Below are 12,599 nucleotides of genomic sequence, written 5' to 3' on the forward strand. Positions count from 1 at the left end.
GAAAGAATGAAAGAATGAAAGAGAAAGAATGAAAGAGAAAGAATGAAAGAGAAAGAATGGAAAAATGAAAAATATAAAAAAACGCCTGGACACGGACCCAGACCAAATGGCCTTGCCCGGCGCACCCGTGGCAGCTGGCCCTGGCACACCGGGGCTCCTCACATGGGGCCCGTGGTTCGGGCCTGGCGAACCGGGCCCGCGCACCAGAAACCTGGGTCCCCGCCCGCCCCAGCTCGGGCCGCGTTCGCCATACAGTCAGCCGCTGCTCTCAATAACGAATTTCTCGATTCAAGTACACACGGCACTTGGGACGCGGCGACTACTCATGTTCTCGAAGAGCCCCCCAGGGGAAAATTGAACAGCAAACGTTCTCCTGAGGGACAGTGTTTTCCCTTAACTGCGAGAGGTGCCGCCGGGGCACGTGACCGCCGGCCCCACGACGCGCCCGTGCCCGCGCCGCGCCCGCACACCCGTGCCTCCGCGATCAAACCCAGCTACACCTCGCGGCACCGGAACAACACCTCTTTCCCCAAACAACTGCCGCGAACCCACAAAACAGCATCGCGCACACAGCCGCTTCCCCCCGGGCCCACGCAGAACCACGTGCACCGATCCGCCCGCCCCATGGCGCATGCCCGCCGCTCCCCTCCGCCACCCCCGCCTCGCTGACCCGGTCCTTCCCTTCCACCATTCCCAGCCTTTTGCTTGCAACAGGCCCCCCCGGCATGCCGCCCAAACCCCCCCTGGCCGCCCGCGCCCGCGGCGCCCGCAGGCCGCGTGCCAAGAAAAGCGCGCCGCCGCCCGCGGGCGCGGCCGGGCGCGAGGCGGAAGAGGCCGCCGGCTCGCCCGAAAACAGGCCGCGCCACGGGCCCAGCCAGTCGCTTCTCGGGCCCCACAACACGCTCAGACAGCTTCTAGCGGGCAGTGCCGCTGGGCCGGCTGCCGCCGCCACGCCACCGCGGAGAGCCGCCGGGGCCTTGCGCGCCCGGCTCTCGCTATCGCCGGCCAGCTCCGCCAGCACGCCCATGTCCCGCCTCAAACACGCCACCGCCCAGTTGGGCATTCTGGCCGCGGGCGGCCGGCTGCCGGTCCGCTTTGACGACGTCGAGGCGGAACTGCCGCCGCCAAAAAAGCGCCGCCCCGGCCGGCCCCGCACACAGCAGGGCCGCCGGCCGCCCAAAATCGAGGCGTTTCCGGACGACGACGACAGCTTCATGGACCACGCGCCGCCCGGCCCTCCTGGCTCGGCGCTGGGGGCCCGGCCCGGGTTGTCGCGCCGGTCCTCGTACAACAACCGGGGCAAACGGGGGCTGTCGATCGGGAACGGCTTCGTTGCCAAGCCGCACTCGGAGGTGTCCGAGACAGACTACTACAAGCACATCGACTCGTCGATGTCCGAGCCCAACCGCATGCGCCAGCTTCTAGCCTGGTGCTTCCGCAAGACGATGGAGAACGACAAGAGCGGCCCCGGCGGCGCCTCCAACGAGGCGCGGACGGCGGAGGGCGTGGCCAAGGCCATCGAGCGCGAGCTTCTCGAGGATATCATCAACGGCGCCATCTCCACCAGCTGGTACAGTATGAAGGATGACAGGCCCGCCGCGCAGGACCACGTGCCGGGGAGGACCATCATTCGTCCCAACCCATTGAATGAGGCCAACAAGGAGAGCATTGCGATCTTCTCCGCCAAGCTCAAGAGCCTCCGTGCGGAAAAGGCCAGGCTCTTGGCGGCGTATCAAGCCAGCGTGAAGGGCTTGGACGACCTACTCCTCGACCCGGGCGCCGCCCCGGAAGAAGCTCTTCGAGCGTACCTACGAGAACACCAATCGGACAGGAGCGTCCAAGAATCGACGCTCGGTGAACCGGTGCCAAAGGAGGTACAGCTGCACGTTCAGAAGGCTAAGTCCAGCGTGGAGCTCGATCTAGAATTGAACGTCGACAAGCTCCATAATCTTCTGCACCGGTTGAGGCAAAGTGCTGGTCTCGTGTCCAAGCTCCACCAAAACGTCCTTGCGCCGGAGTTTTCGGACCTTGTGCGCAAATACGCACATCGTGGCGAGGGCAAGAACGAGCCATCCACCAGGGAACTATTGCGGGGAATCACCAAGCTAGACCGCGCGCGCAGACTCAAATGAAACCACCGGCCGGGTGGGGTCGCTCGTACTTCCCGGCTACTCGGATGGTATTTCATCAGGGCTGAACCAGGCACGCCTCGGCCCACCATACAAACATCTGAGAAGATAAGACTTTGTGGATAGACCACCCTACCTATGTATATTAATGTAAAATGTGTGTATTATATCAACATTCTTCGTATCTACCTCGCGAGTAGCTTTTTCCAGGTCTTCAATAGCCTTCTCTGATGGCTCCGGATGATGTGCCATTGGCAATACTGTTGTTCTAGATCTCAAATGCCTCGGCCATGGTCACAAGGCGCTTCACGCCGGTGTGCCAATCACCGGCCTCAGCGGAATACTCCTGTCCAATTCTTTGATGAGAAGCAGTGGCCTTTGGATAGTCTTTGTCATTCAAGGACTTCGCCACGTCGTTCAACAACTCAATAGTTTGAGCAGATAAGAGGGTTTGCCGACTCAAATGGTCAAACAATATTCCAAGCCTCTTCTCCATATCCAAAACATGTTTTGCATACTTTGGTGGTGCAGCTGGTTTGATCTGGCCCAAAATAGTGCCAAATGAAGACTTGATGAACTCTCTAGCCTCGTTGTTTGGGTCCTTCGGATTCCCTTCCTTGTTCGCAGTTGGGGGAGTAGCAGCGGGAGGCTGTGCGGCATTTCCCGACACAGCCATGGGGGGTGGCACCGCTTGACGACTTCCGGATGAAGAAGGTGGCGCCACATTACTGCCCAAACCAATTGGAGGTGGTGCAATATGGCTGGTCGGAGCAACCGGAGGTGGTGCAACACTACTGACCAGAGCAGCCGGGGGTGGCGCAACATGACTGGTAGGAGCAACCGGAGATGCAATATTACTGATTGGAGCTACCGGAGGTGGTGCAAAAGTTCCATTTCCGTTCGAGTGGCCCACCTGAGGCGAAGAGTATCTACCATTTCCCAATTTCTGAGGCGGAGCAAAATGGGATTCAGCCGGCTTGACTGGGGTTTGGCGAGCGGAAGCAGAAGGAATTCTCGGCATTGGAGGTACAATGCCTTGTGATGTTGGGCCCCCTATCGACCCGTTCGAAACACTTCTCAGGCCCTGCCTGGCGTTTGGCGAGTAAGGGTTGACGATTTGAGTCGCATTCCTGGAAATACCAGCAGTGGGAGGTGCAACAAAATTGTTCATAGGGGGTGTAGCGTAGGTCGTTTTGGCCGAAGGTACCACTGCTGGGGCATATGGGTTTATGGGGGGTGCACTTGCCTTTGGAGGCGCAATTGGACTAGACATGTTGGTCAGGTTCATTCCATTTGGCTGCAAGGCAGGTGATGGCGGAATGGTAGGAGCGTACTTACTGGGTCTGGGTGAGCTCGCTATCCTTGGAGTACCCGGAACAGAAGTCTTCGACACAGAACGGCTTCCAGCTTTTGGAGGAGGGGCAATTGAGTGTGATGCTTGAGGTCTTTTTGGTGGCTGGGTTTGAGGAGTCTGTGTGACAGAAAGAGATGGCGATGGGGCGGGGACACGACGAGAGACTGGCTTGGAAGCTTTGAACGTCTCGGGCAAATCATTCCAGCCTTCAGTCTCTGGCTTGTATTTTGAGCCCGTACTTGACGGAGGAGCCACAGCAGTCTGAGCTCCCTGTGTCGGTTGCAATGTTTGAGTGAAAGCAGGCGTTGATGGTGGACGAATCTGGCCTGGAGGCGGGACCACCGACGGGGATGATGAAATCCCCAACGTATTGTTCTGCGGAGTGAAGTTGTAGCCACCAAAGGACCCGCGCTTCTCAGCACCTGCTGGCACATATGGGTTTGCGGGTGCTGCAAATGTCGGGGCAGCTGCTGGGGCAAATGCCTGTGCTGTGCCAAGCAGTGGATTGCTCATCGCAGGAGCCGCTTGCAGATATGGTCTTCCGGCGGCAGCAGGCTTTGCAAAAGGCGGCTGTGGGGGGACGTTAGACGCAGCCCTCGTGTTGATGTAACGGTTTTGGGATTTTGGAATACCACTGCCTGTACTCTGGCGAACAGGGTCGGGAGCCATGGAAGTAGCTTTGACAATACGCTCCTTCTCCAGTTTCAAGCCCGCGAAATCATCTGGCAAGAGACTCAAGTACTGAGTAGCGAGCTCGAAATCTCCATTTGCAGCAGCCATGTTGGCGAAGTCAAAGACGGCTTTGCACACCGGCTCTATGGAGGGGCCTGCAAGTGGGCCTGTGATATTGGAAAGCGACCTGTAGACGGAGATCTTTTCGACAAAGCCTGCCAACGCGAGATATCTGGCATCGTGAGGAGAGGAGATATTGGCATTTTTGGAAGTTAAGATCAGGTGCTCTAGATCTGGCAACCCTGTGAGCCAGATAGAAGAGACCTTGTCCAAGGCGTTTCCAGCCAAGTAGCACATCAAGGCATTTCTTCTTTTCTCGTTGTCACTGGTGCCACTGGCAAGAATGCGATCGCCCAACTCCACAACTTTCGAGTTGAAGTCAGCTTCCTCCGTGCAGTAGCTGGCGATGCTGGCAGCGATCTCCTTCCAGTTCGAGATGTCTGCGTTGGAGACGATGTCCACAATGTCCTTGGAGGACGCCGAGTAGATCAAGCGCGAGAGCACGCCGTCTTTAGTTTGCTCAAAGAAGTGGCTCTTGACCTTCCTCTTGACGTTGTCGTCCTGGTTCAATGCCAAGACCAAGGCTTCCATGAGCTTTCCCTCTTCCAAGCAAACAGACACAGCGTCGGTGATGTTGTTGGCCAACAAAAGCTTCGTCAAGCGCGAGTCGCCGGATGACAGCAGCTCGTCGATGATTTTGAACTGGCCGGCCGGAACGTAAGGGGGCTTCTGGTCCAGCGTCTTCTGGGTCTGGAAGTCCTTCGACAAGCTGGCGAAGAAGGAGTCCTCGTTGTCCGCGGGGGTCGAGACGAAGTCGTCGGCCGGCTTCTCCGGCGGTGACGCCGGGCCGTCGCAGTCTTCTTCGAGAAAAGCCTGCAAGAAGTGGCTCTTGCCCCGCTTCTGCAACTCCAGCAAGACCTCCCAGTCGGCGGCATCGCACGTGGGCGACTCCAAGCGAGCGGCGAGAAGGGCGCGGAAATCGTTCGTCGAGATGGCCGAGGCCAAGGCCTTGGAGAAGCCGTGCTCGGCGTTGGCGGTGGGGAGCGGCGAGACGCTCACGGCGGACTTGCCCTGGCTGGTGGAGACGGAAACGAGCTTCAGGCCAAAGCCAAAGGAGGCGGTGCAGGGTCGCTTCAACCAGCCGGGCGCCTGGGAGAGTTCGACGACGGCACGGGAGGGCTCTTCGGCGGCGATGGCGCCCCAGAAGTCGTCGTCGGAGGCCGCGGCAGCACGGTCGGGCGGCGGGGCGGCCGTCTCCTGCGACGTCCGCACCACGACCTTGCCGTCGAACGACGCGGTGGCAAACACGTCGGGCGCGCGCGGCGCGAAGCGCGTCAAGAAGGCCCAGTTGCCTGCGGCCGGGTAGTCGGCCAAGTGCGCGCCCGAGAGCGGGTTCCACAAGCGCGTGCGGTTGTCCTTGCCCGCGGAGAGCAACAAGGCCGGGTCCTGGGCGCACCAGTCGAGGGCCAACACGCCCTTGGTGTGGCCGCGCAACACGGCCTCGGGCTCGCTGGCGTTGCGCAAGTCCCATGCCATGAGCCACGGGCACGCGTCGCTCTGGCTGGCGGTGATCAACTTGGTCAGCTGCGTCGGGTGCCACGCCACGTGCGAGAAGTCGGCGCGGCCGGACGCGCCGGCGTAGGTCAAGTGCAAGACCTCGCGGCGCGCGTTCAAGTCCCAGATGCTGGTGTAGCCGGCGCTGCTGGTGGAGGCCAAGATGTGGCCCACGGCGTTGTTCCAGGCCACGCACAGGATCTCGTCCATGGGCGCGGTGGGCTTGCCCGGGGCCACGGGCGGCGCGAACGTGAGCAAGTCCCACACGAGGAGCTCGCCATGCAGCCCGCCGGACGCCATCACGTGCGGCTGGTGCGGGTTGAACAGCAAGCACCGCGCGGCGCCCAGGAGGCGGTCGGAGGCGTGGATGCTGGCCGCGGCCAACGGCGCGCCGCCTAGAAGCGTGGCCGCGTCCCAGAAGAGCACGGCGCCGGAGTCGAGCGCGCCGACCAACACGCCGCGCGCGTGGGCGGCGAACGGCGGCAGCCAGGCCAACGCGCGGAACTTGTGGTCCACGCTGGCGGCAAAGAGGGGGGCGTCCAGCGGGCCCGACACGTCCCAGATCTCGAGCGAGGCCGCGGACGAGAACGCCGCGTCGACCGCGCCCGCGGCCGAGCCGGTCGCCAAGAGCGGCACCACGTCGGCGCTCCACGCAAATGTGGCTGTGCTGTGGATTTCTTTGATTTTCATGGCCTGCTGTGGGGGCTAGGTCCGCGGGGAGGGCAGCAGGGGGATTCACTGGCGCGGGGGCGGGGCGCGGGGAAGGGGGGGCAGGCGGTCCGTGCGGCGGGGTGTCCTGGTCGAAGGTCCGTGGGGGCGTCTGCGGATCCAGCAAATCGTGGTGTAGAAAGGGAAAAGAGGGAGCAGGTTTGTCCGCGACTTGTTGGCAGTTGATACTTGCCAACGCACCGGCCTGCAGGCGGCGCGCGCGCCCAGGGCACCTATGGGCATGTCCATGGCCGACGGCCCTGTGGGTATTTGGGGGTGCGGGTTTTAGGACGGGTGCGGGTTTTAGGACGGGTGCGGGTTTTATGAAGGCTGGGGTTTATGAAGGCTGGGGTTTATGAAGGCTGGGTTTTGGTAACGCTGGGTTTTGGGAAGGCTGGGTTTTAGGAAGGCTGGGTTTTAGGAAGGCTGGGGCGGCCCTGATGGTTTTGTGGGTTTGATTCGGGGAGGCCGCTTTTTTTTTGGGGTGCTGGCCGGGTGTCGCTTGGTGTCGCTGGGTCTTATTGGTGGTCTGTGGAGTAGGGTTTCGGGCCTGGAGATCTCTGCAGGGCGTGCTTGGAGGGCCTGGGGCGGCGCCAGGCGTGTCACGTGCCCGCGCGCCTGGCGCCGCCCGGTGGCTGGCCGGCTGGCGGCGAAATATCTTCGGAATGGCTGCACCGCCGCCTTGTTCCGCAATCCGGTTCGGTGGTGCGGTGGCTGTGTTCCCTGGGCCGGCTTGGGGCTTCTGGGCGGCGCGGGCGCCGGGAGCAGCCGGGGCGTGATTTTACGTGGGGGTTGCAGTTCCTGCTAATAGAGTCCGCCGGTGCGGAAACTGGAAAAGTGGAAAGCAATGTCGGTTGAGGTGAGAGTCCCATAAATCTGAAAGAGACTTCTAAATCTGAAAGGGGCCGATGAATCTTGTAGAGGTCCATTAATCTTGAAGAGGGCCGTAAATCTGAAAGAGGCCCATGACTCTGAAAGATACCCATAAATCTTAAATAGGCCTATTAATCTTTAAGAGGCCCATGACTCTGAAAGAGGCCCATGAATCTTAAAGAGGCCCATTAATGTGAAATATACCCATAAATCTTAAATAGGCCCATTTATCTGAAAGATACCACAAATCTGAAAGAAGGCCATGAATTCTAAAGAGGCCCATCTTACTGCTGATATCTCAAAATCTGTAAAATGAGATATGTCAGGAATCCAGATATAATTAATTGCTGGTCCTGCAAAGAATCACACAACCAGTGGATTACATGTATTACTTACTCTGGGCGGGGCTTTCATGATTTCCTCCATAATATATCAGAGATGATTTCAAGTTGACTTCGACCTGTCGTCCGATGAACGTTTTGGCCTATCGTTTAGTAATGTGACTTGGTTTCACATGGTGAACCATAGAGACGCTACTAGATCACCCAGCCCAGGAATCTGAAAGAGGGCCATGAATCTTTAAGAGACCCATTTATCTAAAGAGGCCCATAACTCTTGAAGAGACCCGTAAATCTGAAAGAGGCCCAAAATCTTAGACAGGCCCATAAGTCTTAGACAGGCCCCTAAATCTTGAGGAGGGCCATAAATCTCAAGCAGACCCAGAATCTTAAGCAGACCCAGAACCTTAAAGAGGCCCATTAATCCCAAAGACACCCATGAATCTTGAACAGGCCCATAAATCTGAAACAGGCCAAGACCCAGCCACACGAAACCAAGCACCGACCCGTTTCTGATTCTGCCGCCCGGAAGTTCCGTGGCCCCGGGAGAACAAGATCGCAGAAGGGCCGTGCATGCTCATTGCCGTTCAAAGGGGTACTCGGAAGAACAGTTCCCCACGGCCCCAGGCACGTGACGTACCGCTTGCACTGGCCCCGGTCCTCGCCACGTGGGGCCGTGTCCTGCCCGGTTTGTGGATGGCTGTATATGCCAACACCCGAAGTACAAAGACGGCCAGCTTCTTCGTCTGATATACGGAACAAACACTGGCAGTATCGTTCAGGGTTGTGGCGGGGTCGGCCCACCAATAAGCTTGGGGAAGAGCACAAGCATGTCAATATTCGCAAAAAGCCCATGCCCAGAGCCGCGTTTATAACAAAGACCCGAGGAGAAAGGCTGGCACAGGCTTGGGCCCCAAAAGCTTGTGTTGAGAACTATCGGTGTGTTCTAGAGCCCGCATCTGAGCGACGCACCGGCGCGGGGTGCGCTGCAACACGGGCCATGGTTTGGCATGCTACCGACCGGGTGCGGCCAATAAAAAAGTGTCGATAATTCTCTTTTGTGCCTGTGGTCCTGTGGCCCTGTTTCTGACCCGGCTCAGGCGGCGCATACCAGATGCTTGGTTGTTGGCGGCGCCTGGTAATAAACCTCGCGGCTGGTAATAAACTGCGCGCCGCGATCTAATAAAATATCGCGAGCCGTAGTTTAGCACGGAAACCCACTTGGTCTTTCTCTGGGGACAGGACTCTGTGGGACGCCGCCTGGTTTTCGAGAGCGGCGCTGGCAGAGGAGCACTGGATTTTTTTTTTTTGATACACCAGTTCACAGTCGATACCTCAGGCCTGGTTGAGGCCACCCATCTGACGTCCGGGTACTTGGGCCAGTTGGGAGGTCTTGCGGAACACACATATGAAGTTGCGTTTTCCGAGGGCCAGGCTGGAGAAGGCTTCAGGAAAAGAGCGCCCGCAAAGGGCCGGGCCTGGCTCTTGACTAGTATCGCCGGGCCTGGCTCTTGATAAGTCTTGCTACAAACCAGGTTCACGCCGGCACTCGTTTTGGGGCCTATTCGCCCATCACCAGCGGCTACTAGCGGCCTGTTCCTAATGTCCTTGTCCCAAATTTTTCTGGCTCCAGGGGACCGTTTTCCCAGTGGCATTTTCCAGCCAGAGGCCGCGACGGGTGCCAGCGCCGCGCGAGTCTTTAAGTGCGGCCCCAGCGAAAACTGCCCCACCAGAGCCACCACGTTGGAGCCAGCACAGCACAGCCGGCCCCGACAACACCTCCCCCCCAAAACTAAAAACCCGTCACAACAAATAAAAAAAGAAAGCCAAAACAAACCGAAAAAACAAACACAAACACAAAACCCCAAAACCCCCCAAAAATCCCAAAACATCCCCAAAAATCCCGAGAAAAACCGCCGCCAGCCGAGTCCCAGGGCCCGCGGCCCGGCCGGCACAGTGCGCGGCGCCGCCGCGCGCCATCAACACGCTCTCCCATCATGGCCGGCCCTTCGCCCTTCTTCTTCCACCTTCTTGCTCCCTCGTCCTCACACACACCCACCCGACAGCATGGCCGAGGACCCAGTCGGCGAGCACGGCGCCGTGGAGTTCGAGCTCCCGTTGGCGCCCGCGCCCGCGGCCAACTTGTTTGCGCCGCACAAGTACCTCCACAAGTTGTTGGGACTCGACGCCAGCGACTCGCTACTATCGGACATTTTCGCCATGGTGGCGGCGCTCTGCGACCCCATGACACAGCCCGAGGACAACGAGCGGTTCCCGCTCAGCGTCGAGGCCTTGGGCCAGGTCGCGGTGGCGCTCGCGTACCAGATGCTCGTGGCACAAAGCGCGCCGCCGGGCGACCCGAAACAGGGCGACCACAAACACACAGACCACAAACACACGGACCCGAAACACGCGGACCACAGCCATGCGGACCCAAAATACGGCAGCCCGCCGGCCGGCGCGGCCGGCGTGGCCGCGCTCCGCTTCGCGCTCTCGCTCAAGTTCTTCGCCATCCTCCAGGCCATCCACCGCGTGCTCCGGGCCGACGACGAGCTCCGCGTGCGGTACTTGCAGAACGACCGCGACGCGTGGCAAAACACCGCGGCGCACTGGCTCCCGGGCGTGCCGCCGGACGCGCCGCACGACGCGGACGCGTGCCTCAAGGTGCTCTACTACGCGGCGTGCGTGGCGGTGATGGCGCTCCACAAGCTCTTTGCGCCGCCGCGCGGCGCCGCGTACTCGCCCGCCGTCAACCCCTACTCCGAGTACTTGCTCCGGCTCTGGAAGACGCACACCAGCATCGTGGCGCTCGCGTTGGAGATGGACCGCGAGTTGGAGGAGCAGGCCTGGGCCGCGCGTGCCGAGTACTTGGACACGCCGGAGCTTGTCAAGAAGGCGCTCCTCGGCTCCTCGGCCGTGCGCACCGTGCTCGCGTGGGTGCTCGAGCAGGTGGGCGCGGGCGCGCCGGCGGGCGAGGCCGCGCCGCTCGACGCGGACGTGTGCACGGCGCCGCTCCTCCTCTTCTACGACCCGTTGGCGCGGGCCGCCAGCAACTGCGGCAGCGTCACGCGCGACCAGCAGCTCCTCATGGTGGCCACGCTCGTGGTGCGGCTGCACGTGCGGCTCTCGCCCGTGGCGGACCCCCCGCCGCCCGAGACGTTCCCCGTGTTCGACGCGCAGGACTACGCGTTCCGCGTGGCCAACCGCGCGGCGGCGCTCGGCTCCGCGGGCGACTTGATGGTGGACCTCTACTACCGCGACCAGTTTGACGAGGACATCAAGTACGTGTTCGGGTACTACGAGTCCGACGACGAGGGCGGGCCCGGGCCTGCGCCCGACGCGCCGCGCGCCGCCGAGGCCCACGGCACGGCGCGGCGGGCCAAGACGGACGAGATCGAGTTTGACGGCGAGGGCCGCGACTGGCGCGACTGCGCGCGCGGCGAGAACGTGGTCTTCACCGCCCGCTTCTTGGCGTTGGACGCGCGGGCACGGGCGCCGGGCGCGGACTCGGACCACTTCTTCTCGTCGTGGTTCGAGCTCGAGCAGGCGCTCGAGTTCTTGGCGCTGGTCAAGATCGAGAGCGTGTCGGCGTTCGTGCAGCGCGTGGGCCAGGTGACGCTCAACACGGTGGCGAGGGCCATCCGCGACGAGGCGGCCGGCCAGGCGGGCGCGTCCATCAGCCCGGACCAGATCAACATGCACTTGACCTCGGTGGCCAAGCGCGAGCTCCGCGCCGTTGCGCACGAGGAGCTCCCGTCGTTGTCGTTCGACCAGCTCACCACGTTCGACCTCATTCTCTTCCGCAACCCGGAGTGCGCGTTGGCGCTTTTCGACGAGCTCTTCATGTGCAAGGGCTTGCGCAGATCGCTCATCTGGTACTTCACCCACTGCGTGGACTTTCTGATGACCTTGATCAACTACGTCTACGAGCTCGTGAGCGGGCTCCGCGGCAACTGCCCGGGGCGCGAGGCCAAGTACGCCTTTTCGCGGCAGGGGCCCTTGCAGCTCTCGCTGGTGGAGAAGCTGATGGCGCTCCACGAGCTCTTTGGCACGGCGAGCCGGTGGGTGCGCGACGACCCGGACATGCCTTCCTCGCGCGAGCTGCACACCGTCAAGCTAGTCCAGTGCCTCTGCCTCATGATCCTGCGCTTGATCCTGAACGGCACCATCAAGCAGCACTCCGAGGACTCCCTCGAGGACTATTCGCACGATCTCCAGGTGCTACTATTCCCTTGGATAGGACGGGTGCCCGCGGCCAGGGAGCTCTTTTTCAAAATAAAGCAGGATCAGTTTCGCTGGCTCGAGCTCGACGATGCACATGCTGATGAGAACACGCCCGAAAAGCCGCCCCAGCCCGCCCTGGACGCCAGCGCCTCCGACATCCTCTGCGTGCTAGACAGACTCGCCACCCTCCCCCACAACCAATACCTAGCTGTGGCCGAAGAGCCCTCCGTCCAGCTTGCATTCCGCGAGTTTGGCCAGAGGCTATTCTACCACATTTGCCGCATCTACAATGTCGACTCCGTCGACTTGACGCCCTTCAAGACCGATAGACCGGCGCTGGACGACTTTTTCATCTTCCTCACACGCTTCAACGACTTCTCGAAAAACAAAACGTTCGCGCGCAACATTTTCTCCCTACTAGAGGGGATCATAGTGGGGGACAGGCCTGACCCGCAGGATGACGGAGAAGCCGAATTCTTGGCCGCGCAGATGGAGCAAGGCGCCGCCTCTCAGACAAGCGACGCGGAGCCGGTCGAATCAGAGTTCAATAACGCTTTCCTTAATGGCGAAGGCCATTTCCAGGATGACGAGCTTGACAAGACAGATGACAAGACAGACGACAAGACAGACGACAAGAAGAAGAAAAAGAAGAAGAAGAAGCGCCGGGGGAAGAAATAATCGTGGAAA

The 12,599-nt window shown here is 60.7% G+C and overlaps 3 protein-coding genes across 3 annotated transcripts; 2 read left to right on the top strand and 1 right to left on the bottom strand.

Moving 5' to 3' along the window:
• Window positions 1–725: 725 nt before the first annotated feature.
• Window positions 726–2,132, top strand: METBIDRAFT_45762 (uncharacterized protein; the record flags this gene model as incomplete). The annotated part of the gene is made up of 1 exon (XM_018857957.1): window positions 726–2,132. The coding sequence occupies one exon, from the start codon at window positions 726–728 to the stop codon at window positions 2,130–2,132; it is 1,407 nt and encodes a 468-aa protein (XP_018710216.1).
• Window positions 2,133–2,286: 154 nt separating this feature from the next.
• On the bottom strand, window positions 2,287–6,609 carry PGA63 (Pga63p). Its single transcript, XM_018856269.1, has one exon. It carries the CDS (start codon window positions 6,457–6,459, stop codon window positions 2,398–2,400), a length of 4,062 nt encoding a protein of 1,353 aa, XP_018710217.1. The 5' UTR covers window positions 6,460–6,609; the 3' UTR covers window positions 2,287–2,397.
• A 3,146-nt stretch (window positions 6,610–9,755) lies between these two features.
• METBIDRAFT_13431 (CCR4-NOT core subunit) lies at window positions 9,756–12,590 on the top strand (the record flags this gene model as incomplete). The annotated part of the gene is made up of 1 exon (XM_018854359.1): window positions 9,756–12,590. The coding sequence occupies one exon, from the start codon at window positions 9,756–9,758 to the stop codon at window positions 12,588–12,590; it is 2,835 nt and encodes a 944-aa protein (XP_018710218.1).
• Window positions 12,591–12,599: the final 9 nt, after the last annotated feature.

This window comes from Metschnikowia bicuspidata, assembly GCF_001664035.1.
Source record: "Metschnikowia bicuspidata var. bicuspidata NRRL YB-4993 chromosome Unknown METBIscaffold_6, whole genome shotgun sequence".
NCBI classification, from domain to species: domain Eukaryota; kingdom Fungi; phylum Ascomycota; class Pichiomycetes; order Serinales; family Metschnikowiaceae; genus Metschnikowia; species Metschnikowia bicuspidata.

What these genes read in the sequence shown, in the direction of transcription:
- PGA63 (XM_018856269.1), bottom strand. Translation starts at nt 6,459, where the DNA reads ATGAAAATCAAAGAAATCCACAGCACAGCCACATTTGCGTGGAGCGCC.